The following is a 21,949-nucleotide window of genomic DNA, read 5'->3' as shown; positions in this document are numbered from 1 at the left end:
CCCTTCTCCCATTTTTGTTTAGTCTAGAGGGATGATGCTGAGGACAGTTGGTGGGAGCCGATTTGAAGAACAGGAATAGAATCGATGCATGCAACAAGAAGGTATTATTGAGACTGCCCAAGAATGATCATCATGCCATAATGTTTGTTTCACCCCACTTGCGGAGTGTTGGGGGAAATTGCTATTCAACAAAAATGAAAACAAAAGCAAAATCGGCTTGCTAAAAAAATAAGAAAGACACAATTCTAGCATAAACAGAAGTGGCTGTTTGGTTTTCTAAATTCTTCCTGCAGTGTCAGCGTTTCTTCACCGTGTGTTTCAATCCTTTGTCTAAGGCCTTGGATTCTGACAGTGAAAGTTAGCTCATGAACTCTAGGGTTCCGAAGAAGTAGCTATTGCCACACACGCCTGATTTCTCATCTGAATATCATTTCAATTTTCTTTTCTTTTTTTTTTTTTTCAACGTTTGTTTATTTTTGGGACAGAGAGAGACAGAGCATGAACGGGGGAGGGGCAGAGAGAGAGGGAGACACAGAATCGGAAACAGGCTCCAGGCTCTGAGCCATCAGCCCAGAGCCTGACACGGGGCTTGAACTCCCGGACCGCGAGATCGTGACCTGGCTGAAGTCGGACGCTTAACCGACTGCGCCACCCAGGCGCCCCACATTTCAATTTTCTAAGAACAGAAGTATGGAGAAGTTACTAAGCTCGAATACCTTCTTTACCACTGTGGATATTTAGCCCCAAACACAGTGAGATCTACTGAGATTTTGTATGATTTTGCTCATTTAGGGGTAGGCATACCCATTTGTGGATCCATTCCTGTATTTGTGCTAACCTGACGTGCAAATACGTCAAAAATAACTAAGCTATTCAGAGAAAAGTATAAAGTTCAATGTTTGTAGAAAACATAGTTTTTTATAGATGTTTTTAATTTTTGTTTTGATAATAATGAATCTAAAATTTCAGTTCTACTTAGGATAGACCTAGGAACTCTGAGAAAATAATTGTGTGGGAATATAATAGTATGAAGTTGGGTTTGAATAATGCTGTTAAAATGTGGTTTGGGGAGGGTGCCTGAATGACTCAGTCGGTGAAGCGTCAGACTCTCGATTTCAGCTCAGGTCATGATCTCACAGTTCATGAGTTTGAGCCCCACGTTGGGCTCCGCACTGGCAGTGTGGAGTTTGCTTGGGATTCTCTTTCTCTCTCCCTCTCTCTGCTCAGCTTGTGTTCTCACTCTCCCTCCCTCCCTCTCTCTCTCTCTGTCAAATAAACTTAAAAGATTTAAAATAGGGTTTGGGGAATGAGGTCAACCAAAGTAAAACTATGGACACGTTAACTCTCTTGCTGTCTTTTTCCGATTTCTTCGGTGGTACCTGAACTCCTTCTCCCGTGTTACTTACAGAGTAAGTTTACTGAGCTCTGTCTCCTCCTGGACTACTCTCAAGTCTCAGAGAGTGCCTCAACTCTTCAGTAGATGTTTGTTGACCATTTGACTTATTCTCCGTTTGAGACATTTTTTAAACCAATCACAGACAGATCAGAAACGAAAGCTTTAACTTTTTCAGTGATGCTTCATTTATAAAAAAATGTGTTGTTGCTTGAAATTATCTGCTACAAAATGTGCATATCCATCAGAAGTTCTCTTTTTTTTTTTCTTCAGTCAACAGACCGAGTGGCTTACCTGTGTCGGGCCCAGATTGGGCGTTTGCTGGTTAAAACAGTACATTTAACTTAGAAATAGTTCAGAAAGAGATATGGGAGTTATGTGCACTAGGACACAAATAGAATAATTCTACTTCACACTGTCAGACAGAAGCTAAAATTGGAAGATACATGGATCTTTCTTTAATTACTAGAAGTTTGAAATACGTTTTTAATTTTTTTTAACGTTTATTTATTTTTGAGATAGAGACAGAGCATGAATGGGGGAGGGTCAGAGAGAGAGGGAGACACAGAATCCGAAGCAGGCTCCAGGCTCTGAGCCATCAGCACAGAGCCCGACGCGGGGCTCGAACTCACGGACCGCGAGATCGTGACCTGAGCCGAAGTCGGACGCTGAACCGACTGAGCCACCCAGGCGCCCCATGAAATATGTTTTTATATAAATGTTGACGCGGGGCTCGAACTCACGGACCGCGAGATCGTGACCTGAGCCGAAGTCGGACGCTGAACCGACTGAGCCACCCAGGCGCCCCATGAAATATGTTTTTATATAAATGTATTTTGGGTACCTGGCACCTAGATTCCGTTGTAGATAGGAATTTTAGTTAGTGACATTTGAATAAAGGGCGTTCTATTGCATGAATTTTTAGAATCTTATTTTGAGTTACATAGTAACATATTTGCATGGTGGCATCTATGTGTGGCCGTCAAGAGATTAGGTGATTGATATGCACATTACTCTTGACTATATAGGATAATTCTTGGTATTTAAATTTTAGGCTCTAGGTAAAGGACATGTCTGCGTATGGACACAACCAAAGCGTGAGTTTAGTTTTGAGGTTTGAATGTGTTTTAAGGAGCTTCAACTTCTTAATTGGGTTGATATGGCCGACTGGCTCATGTATCTAAGTTAGAGAGGTTCAGACTTAAATTGTATAGTTTCCTGGAGCCCAATAAATACATAAATGTATTTTAAAACTTTCAGAACTATGGCTCAGCTAATTCATCTTTGTTGAAATTAAGAACCATAAATAAAATGCACAGAAATTTCTTCTTTTTTTTTTTTTTTAAATGTGATCCACTGCTGAGCCGTGTTTTAGCTATGCTTTTGATTCACCTCAAGTTAGTTCTTAGAAAACATTAGGAATGAAAGAAAGGAGGAAAAGGGTGGTTGGGTCCTTTTTGACTCAGATTCCTAACGAGCTGAGAGGAAATAGCAGAATCTTTTCCCCTTTTACTCTTCGGCACATTCGGAGGCTAAGATAGTAGAACTAGAACATTTCTTTTGAATTAAAAATAAATTTTTTTTAGTGTTGGTGTATTTTTGAGACAGAGAGAGACCGAGCACGAGTGGGGGAGGGGCAGAGAGAGAGGGAGACACAGAATCCAAAGCGGGCTCCAGGCTCCCAGCTGTCGGCACAGAGCCCGACGCGGGGCTCGAACCCATGAACCGTGAGATCATGACCGGAAGTCGGACACTTAACCCACTGAGCTGCTCCAGGGCGCTCCTCTTTTGAATTTTTAATAGCATTAAAATAACTGATGAATACCAGATGAAGTGGAATTTTGGATTCCTTCTTATCCTCAGCAACTGGCAGAGACTTCTAAGCGGATATTCCTAAACTTGTCCCTTGTTCGTGTGGGCATCACCTAGGGAGTGTGCACCGGGGTGTTAAGCTTACGGCACCTTTCACATGTGTGTAGTTTATAGCCTCTGTTCATATAAAATACAGATAAATTACACACGCTTCACAGAGACACGATGAGGATCAAGTGAGATAACGTGTTTGGGAAAGGTACAGAGTGTCCTAGGAAGGCAAGGTTGTGATTACCGCTAGCAGTGGGGTAAAATTCTCTAAACGAGCCTCCAAACTTTTAAGGAACTTGAGAAGAATTTTCTGCCTACTTATAGAGTTCGTTTCCCAACAGTGACCATTTCTAACCCAGCGCTTCCGAGAAGGGAACCCAAGTCTTGGAAAGTAAAATGTGACTTTTCCTGTGCTTGAGCGATGGAAAAGTAGTAGATCTGGGCTGTAGAATTGAGGAAAACGGAACGTGATTTTTCTCAGAAGAAAAATGAAGGACATACAGACGAGTTCGGTCACAGTAAAAGCACACAAAACTGTGCCGTGGGGGGAGTGAAGTAACCGTCCCAGCCTGTGGCCTGTCTCGCTCACTCGTTTCGGTCATGGAGGGAAGTGATCCTGACCTGTGGGTTGGCGAAGGCCAGGGTGGGGCAGAGTAGGATGTGGGAGAGCTGACTCCTCCTCGGCGAGCCCGTGATAGATTCTAGAACTTCACCTCCCCCCCCTGGATTTTGAAGAACTAAGTAGGACTCCTGACCCGCCCATGCGATGGGCTGGTCTGGCTTGCGTGGTCCTTCGCCACATGCCGCCCTGGGACTAGTTTGGACGAGGTTGCCTGCTGTGTGGAGGTTGGTCTGTCAAGGGACGAGTAACAGTCTTGGGCTGGAGGGAAGGGAACCCTCTTTGGGAAGCGGAAGAGATGGATTTAGGGGGCCCAGGAGGAAACAAGGAACAGACAGGACAGCCTTGGTGTGATGTTGGTACTGCAGATCAACCGGTTACATTTTCGCAGGAAGAGTCTGTCGCAAGACGGCTTTTATTCGCACGTGCTTGAGCACCAAGGGGACCTGCCAGTAACCGACTGGAGAATTCTAGGCCTGGCTGGCCCCTCTGCCCCCCACAAACAGGAGGCTGGTGAGTGGCGGTTAGCCGTTGCCGGGTCATCCTTCCTGACACTCGCCGTTAACCCATTAACGCAGCTTGCCTTTCTGTCAGCGCCCAGGGTCTACCCAGTTGTTTCTGGGGTGGCCTTTGCTTCTTTTTAAAACTAAGGCCCACTTGTCACATGATGAGTGTGTTTGGGTCTTTTCTCCAGGGAAGGTGAAGGCCTGTGACCATTGATGACCGCGGCTTTGTTTTCAGAGCACGCGTTCTTTCCGTCACAGGCTGCTTTAGTTCTCTGTCTCCATCTAACTATCAACGTCACACTGATTATAATAGAGTCGCAGCACCGACTACCCTGGTGTCCTTTAGTGGAACGGATTGTTAAGTGTTTTGAGTTCTTTGTGAAAAACCTCATTTTCTTTTACTGGCTGTCCGTGATGACACAGAGAGAAACTTGGGCTCCTTCCCGTGCATTAAACGTTGCTTCCATCTTTTTAAAAAAGTACACGTCCTTAATGTTTATTTAAGAGAGGGATCGCGCACAGGCACGTGCTCACGTGATGGGGAGGGACAGAAAGGGAGGGAGAGAGAGAAATTTCAAGCAGGCGCCACGGTGGCAGCGCAGAGCCTGATGCAGGGCTCAGACTCACGAACTGTGAGATCATGACCTGAGCCGAAACCGAGAGTCGGTCGCTCGACTGGCTGAACCTCCCAGGCGCCCCAAACATCGCTTGCATCTTGCAAATGCATTTTGCTCATCATCAGTATTCGACCCAAATGCACTGGCAGTCACCTACTTTTCACGCCAACCGTGTACAAAACAAAGATCCCCACCATTGGCCGCTAGCATTTATGTTTTAATTCTGTAAGATCCAGCATATTTGGGAATTACTTATTTTATCTATACGTATTCCCTCGTCTCAGGGACAGAGACCTGGGAAGCGAGGAAGTGGGTTCTATTCTTGGCACAGGCCCTGACTTCTGTGTGACCTTGGCCGGCTATTTAATCTGTGCTTCAATTTCCCCTTCTGTAGATGGTAACTGCCCCGCTTCCCCTTTCCTATAATACACAGCTATTCATGAGTGAAATGAGAAAATCACTTAAAAATGACATTTTCTGCATTCAAAAAAGCTTGAAATGATTTCCTAGTTGTTGCACACTGATGTTTCCCTTCTGCTTCTTACAAATCACAAAGCAATTTGATCTAAGGATTAACTCTGAGGATCAATGCCAAACTCACTGAAAAAATCAGCTCGTGAAAATACAATGGTTGTTAGGAAAAGTCTGACGGGTAAGCATGTGTTCTGTGCTACAGAGAACCGCCTCGGTAATTATAATGCCGGTAATTACCCATTAAAAAAGAAAACCCCACAGCTTCCCCACTACTGGTGTCAACCCACATTTTCCTCACTGCCAACCTGGACTACCTTCTCCAGTCTTCGTCCAGCCCACCCAAGCAAAGGCATTATCGTTCTTTGCCCAGTTAGCCCTCAAACTGTGCTTGTTTTGTTTGGTCTTTGGCCAGCGAGCCCCTCGGAATGTGAGACGTGTAATTGGATTCTCAGCTCATGGAAGGTGAAGGGGGCAGAGAACTCTGCCTGAGCGAAAATGGTGGATTTTGGAAGAAACACCCCGTAGACGGAGGTGGAATTTCGAGGAACTGCTTCCAAAACCCTAAAGCCAGTCCCGTCTGCTGGAGTCTCCCCATAATTACATGCTTTAGAAGTTTCATGGGAAGTAATAATTTCGGTCACACAGTTTGATGTCCCATTTCTGAACACTCTCCACCTGCCCAGCAGTAGAGGACTGGGTGGGGGAGGGGGCGGTCTAGGGAAAGCGGACCACTCTGGGGCTGAGTGTGGTTCGCAGGTCTTCTTGGTAGGGGTGGGGATGGGAGGCAGCCTACAAAATGAGGGAAGGCGGAGGCATCTAGGAACTCCGAGAAGGGCTTGCTTAATTGCATCTCTCTATTGTTTCCATCAGCAAATTGGCAAAAAGAGGAAGGCCTGAATCATTAGGGATGTGTGAGGGGTAGATCGTTTGAGAGAAGCATAATTCTCCATACCCCACTGATGCACACAACGAACAGGACCAAAACAAAACAGTTGTTAATGGTAGTTAATTAGAAACGCACTCAAGGATTTAATTGACGGCCAGCTTGAATGTCTATTATTATTATTTATTATTATTACTATTGAAAGAGTTTCATGTCCCATATTCTGTCTTCTAGCTACAAACTGGAAGTGTTAACAATTTAAACATTGAAAAGGTCAACATCTTTCCTGGGGGCCAAACATAGATCAGGTGTGAGAGGGAAGCATAATTTAAGAAGACCCCTTCTTTTGGAAATACCACACACTGCATGTTTTAATATTTACCACGTTCCTCTAGGGTATACATGCGATTTGCATCCATGTGTCTCTTGACATGTTTTCTGTGCAGCGTGTGGTATGGATCTGTGGACTCAAGCCAGCCATGCTATCGAGAATTTTAATTTGCCATATACAAGACTTCGAATCGAAACGGGGGCTTTTAAAGACTAATGCGCCAAAGACCATCGTAGCAGCACTTTGAGCTTGAACACACAAGTTCAAATAAATCTGGCCGTCTTATACAGGAGGCTTTCATCACAAGCGAAAAGTGAACGTTCACTTACTAATGAGAAACTTCTTGCTTTCTATTATATAATTGCTGGACGAGGAAGTGCGTGTTGTCCAATGTGAATGTTTGGACAACAGCCCTTGTTAATATTTCATGCAAAGTCCTGAGAACAGAGCACGAGTTTGTTTGCCAAATGCCTCTCTGCCACTTTCCTGTGCTTTGTGAGATGTTCCTCTTTTTCCCACTCCTCGTGGTAATACAGCGAGTCTGATGAATAATTGTCTCTAATGAATTAACTGTCTCCTGTAATTGCTATCAAGCATTTCATTATGTGTTTAAATTAAACCAAAAGGCTGAGTCATGGGAAGTCTACGCAGAATGATTTCTATAGGGATCTTTTGAGCAAAATTCAGCATAGCGTCCCGGGATTAGGACTACCAGAAGGCAACGACACACAGTTTGGGAAGGTTCCTTGCAAAGATCGGCAGAGTCTCTCAAATTATTTCGGGCCGTGCTCACAGATTTTTAAGAATTGAGTGGGCGTTTTCATGACCGAATCTACAAATTCCTGTCCTGACACAGGAGCCTTAGGTCATGGATAAATAGGACAAATTACTTATAAAACATGCACCTGCTCTTAGAAATCTACATTTTGATTAGATCTCCACTGACTTAGTAGACTGTTTCTCCCCCCACACTGTGTAGCACAAAGAATAAAATCAGTAGACTGTTTCTTGAAACACGGACTCTAGTCTGTGGTTTTAATGTAACTTCACTGCCCTTTTAGGTGAAAAAGTAGAGCCTGATGTATTGTGTAGAAAGGATGTGATGGATTTAGACTATGGCCGGGTGGTGTCTTATAATGCACTTCAAGTCACTGGAACTTGTTTCTTCATACTTTCTCTAGAAGCCTTGGGGATGTCTTGTCACCTTGAATGCCACTGTCTACTTAATGGTAACAGCTATAATGGATGGAATCAATGAGCCCTCCCTGGTGCCAAAGTTGCCCTCATCCCTTTACACATATTATCCCTAATCTGTACAGTTCTACATAATGGACATAATTTCCCCATTAGGAAACTGAAGCTCAGAAAGTTCTTCCTTGGGGTGCCTGGGTGGCTGAGTCGATTAAGCCTCCCACTGTTGATTTTGGCTCAAGTCATGATCTCATGGTTTGTAAGATCAAGCCCCGAGTTGGGCTCTGTGCTGATAGTGCCTGCCTAAAATATTCTCTCTCTCTCTCTCTCTCTCTCTCTCTCTCTCTCTGTCTCTCTGTCTCTCTGTCTCTCTCTGTCTCTCTCTGTCTCTCTCTCTCTCTTCCCCACCCCCACCCTTGCACTCTGTCTCTCTCAAAACAAACTTAAAAAAAATTCTTTCTCAGGTGTTTTCAGGTAATAAGAGAGGCTAAGTAGTTTGGCATTTCAGAAGGTTACTTTCCATTGGTATCCCACGGGACTCCTCTGAGTGCACCCCTATGGGTTCCCAGAGGAAGGAGCAGAAATCCTTGAGGGGACGGGTTTGGGGAGGCACTGGCTTAGCCCACTGGGTTTACTCTTGTCACCAGTGATCTCTCAAAGTCTGTTGAGTCAGAGTCGCACCGAGGATGGGAGGGGAGAGGAGAAAGAGGTTAGCAGCAGATGGGAGAAGTGGATTCACATTTCACAATTACTTTGGGAACTGGTGACCAGACCACCTGCTCTGGTTTGGGCCCCAGACCTACAGGTGGGAATAGACCCTTTGAGGGGGCGTGAACCCCAGTGGGATGAGCAGGTCTAAATCAGACCAACCTGAAGAGGGTAGCAAGTCAAACGGTCCACTTGACACTTTGACTCTGGTGGCACTGGCCCTCTCTGGGACTTTCTCCCCATGCAGGGGTATTTATTTGATCCTTTGCAAGGAAGTTGCGTTCCCTTATTTGTTGTTCAGGATTGATTTTTCCGGATCAGGATTCAGCAAGCACTCAGCCCTCAGAGGGCTCACAAAAGCTGTGGATTTTTGCAAGAGGCACAGGAAGGCAAAGGATTTGAAGAATAAGGGGGGGACAAAAGACCATGAAGGAGAGAGCATAGGGTTTGCAGTTGATGACTGAATAAAATAAAAACATGGTGGCTGCAAATCTGAGCCTCAGCAGGCCCTGATCTAGTCACTTTGAATGCTTAATTCACTTAGAATTGGGGAATTTCAGCGATTAAAAAGAGCTTTATAGAGGAGAAACTGGCTCAAAGATAAAGAATTATCCCTCACCTCACAGCTAGTTAATGGCAAACCCAGGACTAGACCCAAGTCTCTGATTTCCTGTTTATTATTCCCTTTTATTATTTCCACCATAACATTGCATCGAGTCTCCATGGAAGGTGCCTGTAATCTGGTTGAATAAATGAACCATTGTGGCTTCAGTGGAGGTCGGTGGTGAGGACTGCGGTTTAGAGGAAACCGCGCGGAGGAAATAAGATCTGAATCCTCAAGATGGCGGGGAGGTCCTAGAATGTCAAATGGAAGGAACATAGATGTGACAGAGTAGCATGAGGATGGGAGTAGGTTGAAGAGTTGAAAAGGCCATGCTTGGAGAGGAATTTGGCCGGAGCATCAGAGTTGGGTGCAGAAAAATTAAAGCCAAAAGTTGGCAAAGTAAATCCGGATCTGATGTGGAATTCTTTGAGTGAGGGGCTAAACAATTGAGCCGGCCAATCATTTCCTTTCCTGGCTAATGCCTGGCTGTTTTGTCTCCTTCCCACAGACCCACCCTGTAACTCTTACAGACCGATAGACTTTCATAGGCTCCTTTTTTGGTCGTCTTCCTCCTGTGGCACGTCATTAGCATGTGTCATGTACATGCTGTCCTGCATGTCTGAAGACCAAAGCCTTAAACTCCAAGAACGTGGGTTTTCACTCGAGCTTTTTAAAAAATGAGCTGGAGGCATCATTTAAGGAAATTTAAGGAAAGGCATTATTGCCTTTCCTTAGGCTTTTAATGTTCCGTATGCCTTGCCTTCATCATTGAAAATGATGTAAGACGATCACTAATTGCTACCTTGTTGAGAAATTCTGTCTTGTGAGGGTGAAAAAGTAAGGTGAGGAAAATAAAAGTGGGTATTTAGAGACCATGTAGAGCCAAATAGAAGAGTATGTCCAGTAGAAGACCCTCTGGCCTAGGACTTCTATGTTTATTTCTTTTATAGCTGAAAATTATTGAGCACTTATCTAGAGGATGTTAAGTGCTCAATTTGTGCTCTATGTGTGTTGTCTCATGTAATTATTACAGAGCTTCTATGAGGCAGCTACTGTAATTATTACCATTTATAGAAAGTTTAAGTACCTTGTTAGGAAACCAGCCCTGGTTGACATGTCAGAGTCTATCGTTGAGCATCTTCTGGCACATCGTCAACCAGTCACTTCATTTTCACTACTAGGATTGGTTCTACAACAAGTATTTAGACCTTAAATTGAGAAATTTGGGGCCAAAAGCTCATGATCCAGAAAGCAAATATGTTTAGAGGGGCCGATGTTCATGATATCAAGAACCAATTTTAAGAAGCGTTAGGATGCAGAAAAATATAGTCTAGGGTTAAAGGTCATGGCCTCTGGAGCCCGAACCCTGGCTGTGCCACCTGCTACTGTCTACCAGCTTCTGGGTAAAATAAACTACCTCTGTGGGTCCAAGTTTCCTGATCTGCACAGTAGAGATAATAGCACTGACATCATAAGATTGTTTGGGGGGATTAAAGGAGCTAATGCATATCAAGTATTTAACTCCGTGGCTGGTGCATTGCACGTAAGTTTATTTGCTGGCAGTCGTCCAGTAGTTTCGGATTGCTCTGGGGCTGCCCGGTGCAAAGCAGTTTCCTTTCGAGGTGGCATCATGCATATATTAGTACGTTGTGAAAGCTGACAGTCTTCTGACAGAATGGTCCCATGCCGTTAGGGTAATGTCCTCCCAGGAAACATGCTTGCGTCTTTAGACAGGTCTTCTGACGAAGGTGATTTACTCCAAAGAAATGAAGATGGGACCAGAAATGGCAGAATTTTCAGATTGTTTTAGGAAATTAAAGGAGCTATGATATCCTGAATCTCCTCGCATTTGTGAGTTCTGCCTCAGCAATTCAAACGTTCATTGACCCCAAGTCTTGTCCAGCGATGGCACCACATGGGCTCTTGGCATTTCACTCGCCTGCACTCAATTATATTCGGGTATTTTTTTTTAAATATTCTGATACGTGAGCATGCATTTGACTTGCCTCTTCAATAGATGTGTATGTTCCTTAATAACAGAAGGAACTAGGTCTTCTTCTTTTTTCAGAGGACACAATTCTACTTCTTAAATGGAGTATGTATGAATATGTATCTTTTTGTTTTAATCGAATGGGACTCATACTTATGAGCCAATATTTTTGTCCGCCCTTGAGGAAAGGCGATGACCATTGCTGGTTGGTCTTCTATTTTCTGTTAGACCAGAAGATGCTTCTCCACATGTCAGCGTCACTGTCTTAGTTGAGATTGTCCATGAGTGTCCGTTTGTCACGTACGGATAATGCGGTGAGGAGTTCGTCCGGGTCCCAGGCAGACCCTCTGTCTCCATTAACACTCCTCGCCGTGAATGGACAGACACTGATGGTGGTGACACGGTGCTTAGTTGAGGGGATACATGTGAGGTCATTTGAGGGTCAGCAGTGCCCCGTTTTTCAGCGCGTTTGAGGTAAGTGATGGATGGCAGGGTTGACGCCTGACACAGGGTTGAGTCCACATCTAGTCAGGCCATCGTCAGGGGTCACTCTTCTCATCAGACAGCCAACTGAGCAAGAGACAGGTGTTCCCCTCTCGTGTTCACCGGGTGGCTGGGTTAGGCCCTGAGGTCATCATCACGAACAGGACATAGCCCCTGCTCTTAAGTAGTTCTTAACCTAGGGAGATAATAAAATGACAAGTAACGTTATCAATTCACCTACGGTGCTAAGCAATTGCATCGATTGACTCGTTGAGTGCCACCCTGGTGTTCACCGATGCAAAGGATCTTCTGTGAATTATCTCCCTGCTGTTCGCCTTTTAACCCCTGTAAGAAAACTAGTAAGACGTAGGAACATGGGGTGGCTTCTTTTGAGTCGGGGAGGCCAAGAGCACATCCGTTTCCCAAGGGATTTGAGGCGGTTCACAAAGAGTACAACAAATAATCTGAATGAAAGGAGAAAATGCCGTCAGGCTAGTGCAGAGATAGGGCCCATGTGCTTTTACTTTCTAGTTGTGGAGAGAGAGAAAGAGAAATGAAATCGACGTTCGCAAGGTGAAGGGGCCCATCGGATGAAAACAAACCAAGAGAGGTACAGCCTTCCAGGGAACTGAAATCTGAGAAAAGTGATTTCTCCTGTCCTAATCCTCGGGACGTGGAATACACAGACTCCACAACGTTTCTCCTGTAGTGAGTGTCACGGGACTGGAAATCATCAGAGCCCTTAGCGCTGACTAGTGGCGTTAACACCAAAGCAACATTTATGACAGGTGATACGATCCCTCTATTTCAGAAATGTTCAAAGGACTGAAAAGAATGGGAGTCCTATGAGCAGTTTTCTGGGACCGTGGTTCTCTAGGTTGGGCTTTTGCCGTCCAGGGTAACCGAACTAGGAAGTTGTAAAAGCGTGATTGGAACTCGGATCAGACTAGCTGCACATTCTACGTTCCTAATGTCGTGCTTCCCCGCTTCTCCCCGTGAAGGCTCTCTGGACATTTGCACGTTGACAACTATGTGACCAGTAATCTGCTCTCTTCTTTTCCATGAAATCAAAAGGCAGCAACAGTTTGAAATATTTAGAGGTAACACTTTAAGACTCCTTAAGTTAAAAGGCATTATTGGTGGCCACTCTGGAGATCTCGCTAAAGATTTCTTATTTATCAGATCACCCTTCCTCAGCTGACCAGCCTTCCACTCAGGAGAAAAAGGAATGAACAAAGTAGGCATTCCTGTTAAGACTCATATCCGGGTGTGGCCACATGAGTATTTACCCTTTGTCACCCGGGTGATAGGGTTGCAAGGATACCTTGGCCCTGGCTCAGATTCTGTAAAAGAGGGACGGAATCAGGGAGAGCTTGGAGTTCTTGATGGAAGCAAGCAGGGAGAGAGAAGAAAGGAAGAAAGGCAGAGCCTGGAAAGACAGGCCCTGTCCTGAGTGTGAATGGAGCAGGAGACCCTGGAGAGCAGGAAGTGGCCCAGGCCAAGACGCTCACGGAAAAGCTCTTACCGAAACAGAGGTGGTCAGGGCTCTGGATCACCTCCACCATTGTCCAAGGAGCTGGGCCAGAGCCTTCAATCCCTGAAAAGCCGCCTCCACTCCCCCCTCTCCGTGCAGACCAGAAGTAGTTTTCAGTATGGGCTCCGAGGCATCACAAGGTCTCTCCGTGCGCAAGAATCGTCACTCGTCCAGAATCCCCTCGGCGTGACCCTGTGACCACCCCCAAGGCCCAGGCCCTTTTCCTGGAGCACGAGGAGCAGGAACCATTCTGTCTAAACACTCCTTCCAACTCCACACCTTTTGTCTGCCAGCGGCCCCTCCCCTATATTGTTTTATGTGTTTGGAGAGAACGTGAGAGGAGGGGAGCAGAGGGTGTTTGCAGATTCTGTTCATCTGATGGCTCAGGCACACGGTCACTAATGTTTTGACACAACACGCACAGTCGCGGAGGAAAGTTTACATCAGGCTCTTCTACAGGAGGGTGCGCCATAATGGGCAACCAGTCCTGGCCGTGCCCTCTGGCAGGCTGCCAGGTGGTCTTTTTTTTCCTTTCTAGTTTTTCTTTTCTTCTTTAAAGACACTTTACAGCCTCGATTTGCTCTTCGTTACTGCTCTCCCCTTTTGTTTCCTAACTTGAAATGATCGGTATTCTGTACAGATTCTAATCAGAGTTAGCACGTGCAGTCAGACCCCCTTAAACAGAGAAGCAGGGTCCACCCCACCAGGAGTCCTCCGATTTCATCGTCCAAAGAAGGACAAAAAGAGAGACGGAGGTTATTCTCCGTCCTGAGACTTCATAGAGCTTTCTAGAGCCTCTTTTCTAACTAATTGTGCTTTAATTATAAACTGAGGCATACATTCATTCCTAGGCATGACTCAGGCTCGAATAGGCAGCCCATCGCTGCACAGCCCCACCCCAGAGGCCCTCTTTAAAGTCAGCTGCCCGCCACGAGTGTATTGGAGTTCATAGTCGAACAGGCCAGCTTCATCCTGGAACATCCTAGAACATGTCCAGCAATCGTGCCCACACAAGTAGGTCACAGGGGAAGACAGAGATGGTGATAAAAGTTGGATTTGTTCTTTTGTTGTGCGTTTTTTTTTAAGTGATAAAATTCAGCCAGTAGGAGCCCAAGAGTTCCTATAATTTTAGCATCAGAACATTTTTATGATCAAAACAAAGCGGAATTTATGTCAAAAATGTAATTATAAAACATCCCTCGGCCCCTTTCACCCTCCACCAAAGGACTAGGTGCTTTTTGAAAGCCAATTTTTCACTTTCTCTTGGTGTCTGACTTTGCACCAGTTAGATTCCGAGGACCCCCAGAGTTTTCCTCTCACCCGTGACTCTGAGCCAGATTCACCCTGTGAAGCGTGGTGAGAAGGGTTTGGGGAGGTTTCTTGGGAACAGAACGTGTCATGTGTGATGGATTGAATTCTGGTGTGATAGAAAGATTTGAGACCATCTGGGGTCTGATCCCAGGTCTGCTACTTCTGAGTCCCGGTTTCCTTCGTAGTAAAGCAATTTTTGAAACCGGCATGATAATGCCTGTTTCGCCGAAGGGGGGCTGTGAGAATTAGTTGGACTTAAATGTCTTCCCTAGCTGAGGCACAGTAGTATCAGCCCAGTAACTGCCAGTTTCCCTTCACCAACCGAGAGTCAGGATTTAGCAGAAGCGAAATGTTGAAGGAAAGGTCAGCTAATCAGTTATTTACCATGGGGTGCAAGGCAATCCAAAACAAACCACACCCGTGTGTCTTTTCTTCCTGTACACAAAGAAGCACTGAAGTGTAACAATTTCTTGGTATGTGAGGACAGTTGATGGATGTTGTGTTGCATATGGAGTAAGGGTTAAGTGCGCAGATTCTGGAATGAGTCAGAACTAATTTGTAATCCGTTTACTAATCAGATTACTGACTTGTAATCTGCCTCCGCCATTTACTAGCTGTTTGACCTTGGGTAATAATGTACTTACCCTCTCTAATCTTCAATTTCCCTATCCGTTAAAGGGGGGATGGTAGTACCTACTTTTTAAGATGTTGTATGAATTAAGGAGATAGAGTATACGAATCACTCAGCGTGGTGCTTAGCATGTAGGAAATACCCTTATTATAGTAGAGTATAACATTGCATACTGTGTGTTATAGCCTGTGGCCGGTTAGCTTGCCTGTGAGGACCAGCAGTGAAGATTGTGGCTTTGACCTCGGTGTTGGCTTTGCTTTTGTCTGTGGCCCCAGACTGGCTTCATCTGTCCTTGGTCACGGAGGAGCCAGATATTTATGAATGTGAAGGGAACAGGGCACATCCGTCACCCCTACAGGAAACCTCAACCCAAAGCTTGTGGGTCTGTAGAGTCCTGCGCATCTCTGGAGGGTGGTGTTTTCCCATGACGTGCGGAAAGAACCCACCCGGTTACTTAGACCAGGTGGGAGAGTCTCACAGATGGTTCCTTCTTGCAGTTAGACTGACGTGTCACACGGGAGGGATCTCCAGTGCCCTGTGTTGGATACATAATCGGCCCTTTGGGTCTAACGTCTTGACATCGATCTCTAGTCCAAGGCGAATTTGTTTCACCTCCAGGGCAATTGATGAGATGACACAGAGTACACTCTTACCCCGGAAATCGTTTGCGACTCGATGGTTATAAATAACCCCCCCCCCCCCCCGTGCTCTTGTATTTGGCACCCTGTGTGCAAATGGAGGCAGGAGTCCGAAAGCTCATTAGGCAAGGGACAGAGGCTGGGCGCATGGAGAGGACCGCGCGGAGCTGAAGCTGATAACCGTGGCCTTGTCCAGAATAGTGCCTGGGAGCTTTCTTATCTCCCTTTGACAGGAGGTGCCGTGGGCTTCCTGTGCGAAATCAGGAGTGAACGCTGCTTTCCTCTTGTTGTTCGGCTTCCTCCCCCCTCAAGACGGTTCCCAGCACAGTGATTATCTTTGCATCTTCAAACATGGCACAATCTACTTCCTCAAGAGCTTGATGTATTCTTAAGGCTTCGGCAAATTCCCCTCCCCCCCCCCCAATCTCTTTTCAAGTGCTGTTATATAGTCAGGCTCCTAAATGACCTTCTATTTTTATGGTTCCAATTACAAAGAGGGAAAAAGGAAAAAAAAAAAAAAGCAGTCCCCAAATTAGAAAACAGCCACAGAATCTGTCCTGTGCACTCGGAGGACCTTTGCACCGGGGCCAACCTGTGGTGTCCATAGGAGGGCTGGTGCCACTGTCAGCGCCCTCAGAGTTTGGGGGCGGGGGTGGGGGTCAGAGGCTGACAGCCCCACGTGAACTCGGCAGACCGCGCTTCCCTCGGGAAATGCCTAGACTTGCTGGGCTCCAACATATTTCTCTGCCTTTTCCTGAAGACCAAAAGGATGCAATTAAGATCTCCGCGTGAGGCGTCCCTGGATCTTTGTCCCTTCTTTGGGGGGAAAAGAAAGAATGAAACGCAAAGCTTCTTTTCCAGGTACAAGAGAATTTCAGCCCTTCGATAGGAACGGTACCAAGTACACACGCAGTGGCCTGATACAGGTGTGCGCGTGTGCACGAAACCCCAGCTACGTGGGGGGCAGATGTCCCGTGTATATACCCGTGTGCGTACTGAGTGTGTGTGAGAGATGCGAGGGCAGGGATGTTACAGTCTAGAGAACGGAGAATACCGATCGCGAAAAAGAGCGCGATGACGTGTGATTTCAAAACTGTGGCATTAACGTGTTTCAAGTTAGAGGAGAAAGGATATCATTCCTCTTGGGTTCGTTTTCTTCTACTAATCAGTAACAGTTCAGATGTTGACCGATTTTCCCTGATGATGATCAGGCATATCTGGCAGAAATCACTTACACTCCTTATGGAACGGCCAGTCCTTACTGTTCTTTTTTATTTTAAATCTTATAATCTAACTTGTGTAGAAGAGAAACATTTTATTTTATTTTATATATATTTTTTTAATTAATTCATTTTTTTAAAAACAACATGAGCATAATTTTATTTAGCCTCCATATTAGGCACGTTTTTTTAATGTCTTAAATATCTCCTGCCATTTTATTTTTTTTCCAATATATGAAATTTATAGTCAAATTGGTTTCCATACAACACCCAGCGCTCATCCCAAAAGGTGCCCTCCTCAATACCCATCACCCACCCTCCCCTCCCTCCCACCCCCCATCAGCCCTCAGTTTGTTCTCAATTTTTAAGAGTCTAGAAGGGAGACATTTTAAAAACATCTGGGCAAGCCTGATACACGGAGCTGGTACAGTTAGGCGTGATGATGGCGTCGTTATCGTAGAAGGTGTGCGCTCTTTTAGGGATACGGAGGGCTGAAATGACACGATGTCTGAGATTTGCTTCAAAATACTTCACAGAAGAGAAAACAGAAAGAAATAAGGATAGACCCGAACAGCTGTGGCAAAATCTTGATAACTTCTGTCTGGGCGGTGAGTCTGTGGGGCTTTAGTACATTAGGTTTCTACTTAACCAGTATGTTTGAAAATAACGAACAGTTAAATGAAAGCTCCTACTAGAAACAGCGTATCTGTCCCCCGTGCAGGTGTGGGTGTTTATAGGTGTTAATGGAGTGCCAATTACACGCCAGGCCCTTGCCTTACTGTGAGGACGGAGTGACTAAGCAGATGGGGCCCCATCCCCTGGAGCGGCTGGCCCAGGGGGGGGGCCACTTAGAAAGTGGTCAGTGCTCTGGGGGAGGACTTGACAGGCCCGGAGGGGAGACCACCCAGAGAGACTCAGTGGTTGAACAGTCCGGAGCCCCTTCTCAGCTCAAGGAGAGGGATAATCACAGAACTTTTTCCTGGTCATCACAGTCCCATCTGTCCGACCTTCTTCCTCACCTACTTTATTCTCTATCATCTTATGTCAATCATTGCTGCCATTGGCTGCCCTGGATCAACCGCTCATTCTTTCTGGAACTGGGCTGTTCCTCCTGGAACAGCCTGGAGGCTGAAGTTCCTGCTGGTTGGAAAAGCTCCATAATCTGCCCACAACATGTATAAATTAGAGCCCAGCAGGCTCTCTGCTCACCACAAATTCTGGGTAGGGAATGCGTTGTGGATGGTCTTGACTGTCAGACAAGGAAGCCTGGACTTTCTTCAGTACGCCCTTTGGAACTTTGGAGCAGAAAGGTTTCCACTGAAAATGCGAACATTCGGGTAATGGTCTGAGGTGGGAAAAGCCAGCGGGCAGCAGGGCCAGTGAAGATACTCCTGACTGGGTCAGAGTGGACGGAAGTGTCTTTTTTGTTGTTGGGATTTTTTTTAATTCACGCAGAACCTGGGTTATGTAGAACATGATACATGGCAAATAAAGATTTACACCAAAATTTGAGTAGTAAACCATACGAAAACCATAGTTTGCTGATAATAATGTGTGTTTGAGTAGAGCATGTTACCTTCTGTCTTTAAAAGGGTACTCTACTAGCTAGCTTAATAAGAGATTTCATGGACTTTTAGAAACAGAGGAGATTGTTTTATAATTAAACACTCGAGGCCTAAGCAGTTAAAGAGCTTCTCATGATCTCCCCAAACTTGGAAAGAAATAGACTGAATTTAATAACTGCTTCATGCTGTGTGTTTCCATATACACTTAATTAGCCCTGGAAAAAAATCAGCTGTATAATGGAATATTCTGATTAAAAGCCAACCTTTTATAGATGTGAAATGCTATTATTTCCTTGAGGTTTCCATTCATTAACGTAACTTTTTTCCCCCTGTGTTTGCATGTTTCCTCTTCCATGAACTCATTAAAATCTAGATATTCAATTTCCTAATTTTTGCATTTTTACTTAGTATTTAACATTTAGGACAGGAAGGATGTACGAAGATACGCTGGTGTGGGTTTCTTTCAGTTCAAGCAAAATGTGTTTTCTGTTTGTAAGTTCTAAGGGTGGATGGGGGGGACAATCCAAGGGAAAGAAGAGAATGTGTTTTGTTATCATGTTATCTCAGGACTTAACCAGTGATGATTTTGATTCCACCTGTCACCCTGGACTGGACCATGCTACCATGCTACAAAGCAACATAGTAATGACCTACTTTTTTTTTTTTTTTTTAAATAGATATGACTTCTGCTCCAATAATGATGAGCCCCTGATCCTGGATCCTGACAGCAACGTAGGAAACAGGATTGAGAGCATCACTCAGCGCACGGCAATAATAGAAGGAAAGAATAAGGTACTGTCTGCAAAAATGTGCATTTGGGATATTTATTTTAAAAACACACGCTCAGCTCCCGGTTCTAGGTTGACTAGAGCCAGAAGTCATTCGAATGCTCAAACAAAAATTCAAAGAGAAGAAAGACGAGATCTGAGACAGGTCTTCGTGCACAGATACTCTGAGACTTCTCACACTCGGTTCTCCAGTGGCCCACCACATCCAAAGGAATGAGTACTAGGTCCCAAAGGAGCTGCCTCTCAACTATCAATGGCTCTCGACCCTAGCTGAGTACTAGAATACTCCACGAATTATTAATTGCATTCGAATCTCTGGAGTAGAGCCTAAGGTTCATAACAAATTACCTGGGAGATTCTAGCATGGACCCAGGACTGAGAATCCCTGATAACCCATAAAGTAGGGTGTCAATAAGCATAAGCTGGTACGAGACTTAGGGCTCGAGTGGAATGTTTCCATTTCACAAAATATGTTGTTTTTCCCCCTCTGTCTTTGCAAGGGCAAAACCTTACTCAGGGTATGCAAACACATACAGTATGTTAGGGTTCCCTGACCTAAGAAATGCAAATCAAAACCACGATGAGCTATTGCCTGACACCTGTCAGAATGGCCATTATCAAAAAGACAAGAAATACTAAGTATTGGGGAGGATGTGGAGAAAAGGGAACCCTTGTGCCCTGTTGGAGAAACTCTAAATTTACACAGCTACTATGGACGACATGGAGGTTTTTGGGGGTTCCTCCAAAAATTACAAATGGAACTACCACGTAATCCAGCAGTTTGACTCTGGATATGTATCCAAAAGAAAACAAAACCACCATGTCAAAGATACGTGCCCCCTCAAGTTCATAGCACCATTACTTACAGTAGCCCATTTATGGAAGCAAATTAAGTGTCCATCAGTGAATGAATGAAGACTATGTGGCCTGTGTAGACACAAAGGAATATTACTGAGCCACGAAAATGAATGGAGTCCTGCCACTTGGGACATTGATGGACTTGGAGGGCATTATGCAAAGTGAAAGACGTCAGGCAGAAAAAGACAAACACTGTCTGATCTCACTTACATGTGGAATCCAAAGCAAAACCCCCCAAGCTTATCGATAACAGAGAACAGATTGGTGGTGGGGTGAGGGGTGTGAAAAATAAGTGAAGGTGATCAAGCCAAGTTCCAGTGATAAAGTAACTGAGTCCTGGGGATGTAATGCACGACATAGGGACTATCGTTGATAATACTGTATCGCATATTTGAAAGTTGCTAAGAGAATAGATGTTGGTAGTGCTCATCACAAGAAAAAAAAAAAGTTGCTTAACTATGTATGATGACAGATGTTAACTATACTTATTTTGGTGATTGTATGGTAATACATGCAAATTACTCTCTCCATTTGAAACAAATACAATGTTATGTATCAATTATACCCCACCTTTAAAAAAATAGACTTCTAACCAAAAAAAAAAAAAAAGTTCCCTGACCTAATGAGAGCCTAGTAGGCATCGTTGCTGGTGCTCTTTTTAGTATTAAAAAATTTTTATTGAGGTATGATTGATGTACAAAACACTGTACAGATTTGACGTATACAGTTTAATGACTTTGGAGGTAAACGCACAGCCATGAAACCATCAGCGCAGTCAATGCCATAAATTTCACCCGTCGCCTCCAAGAGTTTCCTCCCATTGAATATATGAATGCATGAATGAATGATACCACTTAGCAGATGTTTCCATATAGGCCACAGCATGGTAAACTAGTACTGTGTCCTATGGTGGATCTTGAGGACTCACCTACCATAACTGAAACTTTGTACCCATTGACCAATGTTGGAAATCCAACTCCTCCTCTAAAAAAGGATGCCAAGAACTGGAAAGGCTCAGAGATTTTACCCTACTTCTAGGCTACCACAGTTTTATGTTTGGTGGTTGAAAACCTGCTACTCGTGGGCCAGATACAATGGACTTTATTACTCTCAGCAAATCTCCTGAGCTTCATGTTGGCCTTGGTCCCCCCAGGCCTCAAGTGTCCAGGTAGAAATTGTGCACGCGGTGGATTTGCATAAGAGCGGAAGAACCTTGAACTTAGGGAACGCACGTTGGGTTGCCTTTGCTGCCCTCTCTGCAAAAACACTGTGCGTTCGCTGTGCCCCTGACCTCCACTGAGCCTCAGCAGTATCTGATACCTTCTGAACTGGGCACATCTCAGTAGACCGGAGACCTGGTGACTTTTGTCTGTTGACATTAGTGAAAAATACACTTAAAAATCTGCTCTTATCAGGCACAGGGGGAGCGATGCTTTAAAAAGGAGAAACCTATCAACCCATTGCCAAATTGTCTATTTATATATGCATATCTTGATTTGGAGCCGTTCATTCGTATGGATACTGTCGGCTGGAGTGTGATTATGCTTATGTTATCTGTGTGTCCAGCTGTATTTTTTGCATTTGAAGGCAACAAAATAGATAACATCATTCCCCCCACATAGGGTTGAACAATAACAACAAATAACATCTGAATTCCTCGTTCTGTAAAACTTTTTGACATTCGCCAGTCTTTGGGCAGAGTGCTTATCTCCTTTTTAAAGATGAGAGGGGCACCTGGGTGG

General features: G+C 44.8%; 1 protein-coding gene across 2 annotated transcripts in view; it reads left to right on the top strand.

The window, feature by feature from the left end:
* The window catches only part of FLT1 (fms related receptor tyrosine kinase 1), a 174,591-nt gene that overhangs the window by 63,632 nt on the left and 89,010 nt on the right, over positions 1-21,949 (top strand). For both annotated transcript variants that reach the window (XM_053212052.1, XM_027064615.2), the window contains exon 12: positions 19,239-19,353. In XM_053212052.1, the coding sequence (XP_053068027.1) occupies positions 19,239-19,353 (115 nt within the window). The remainder of the gene's footprint in view (positions 1-19,238; positions 19,354-21,949) is intronic.

Source organism: Acinonyx jubatus, chromosome A1, assembly GCF_027475565.1.
Source record: "Acinonyx jubatus isolate Ajub_Pintada_27869175 chromosome A1, VMU_Ajub_asm_v1.0, whole genome shotgun sequence".
Taxonomy (NCBI): domain Eukaryota; kingdom Metazoa; phylum Chordata; class Mammalia; order Carnivora; family Felidae; genus Acinonyx; species Acinonyx jubatus.
This window is presented reverse-complemented; position numbering and strand designations above follow the sequence as displayed.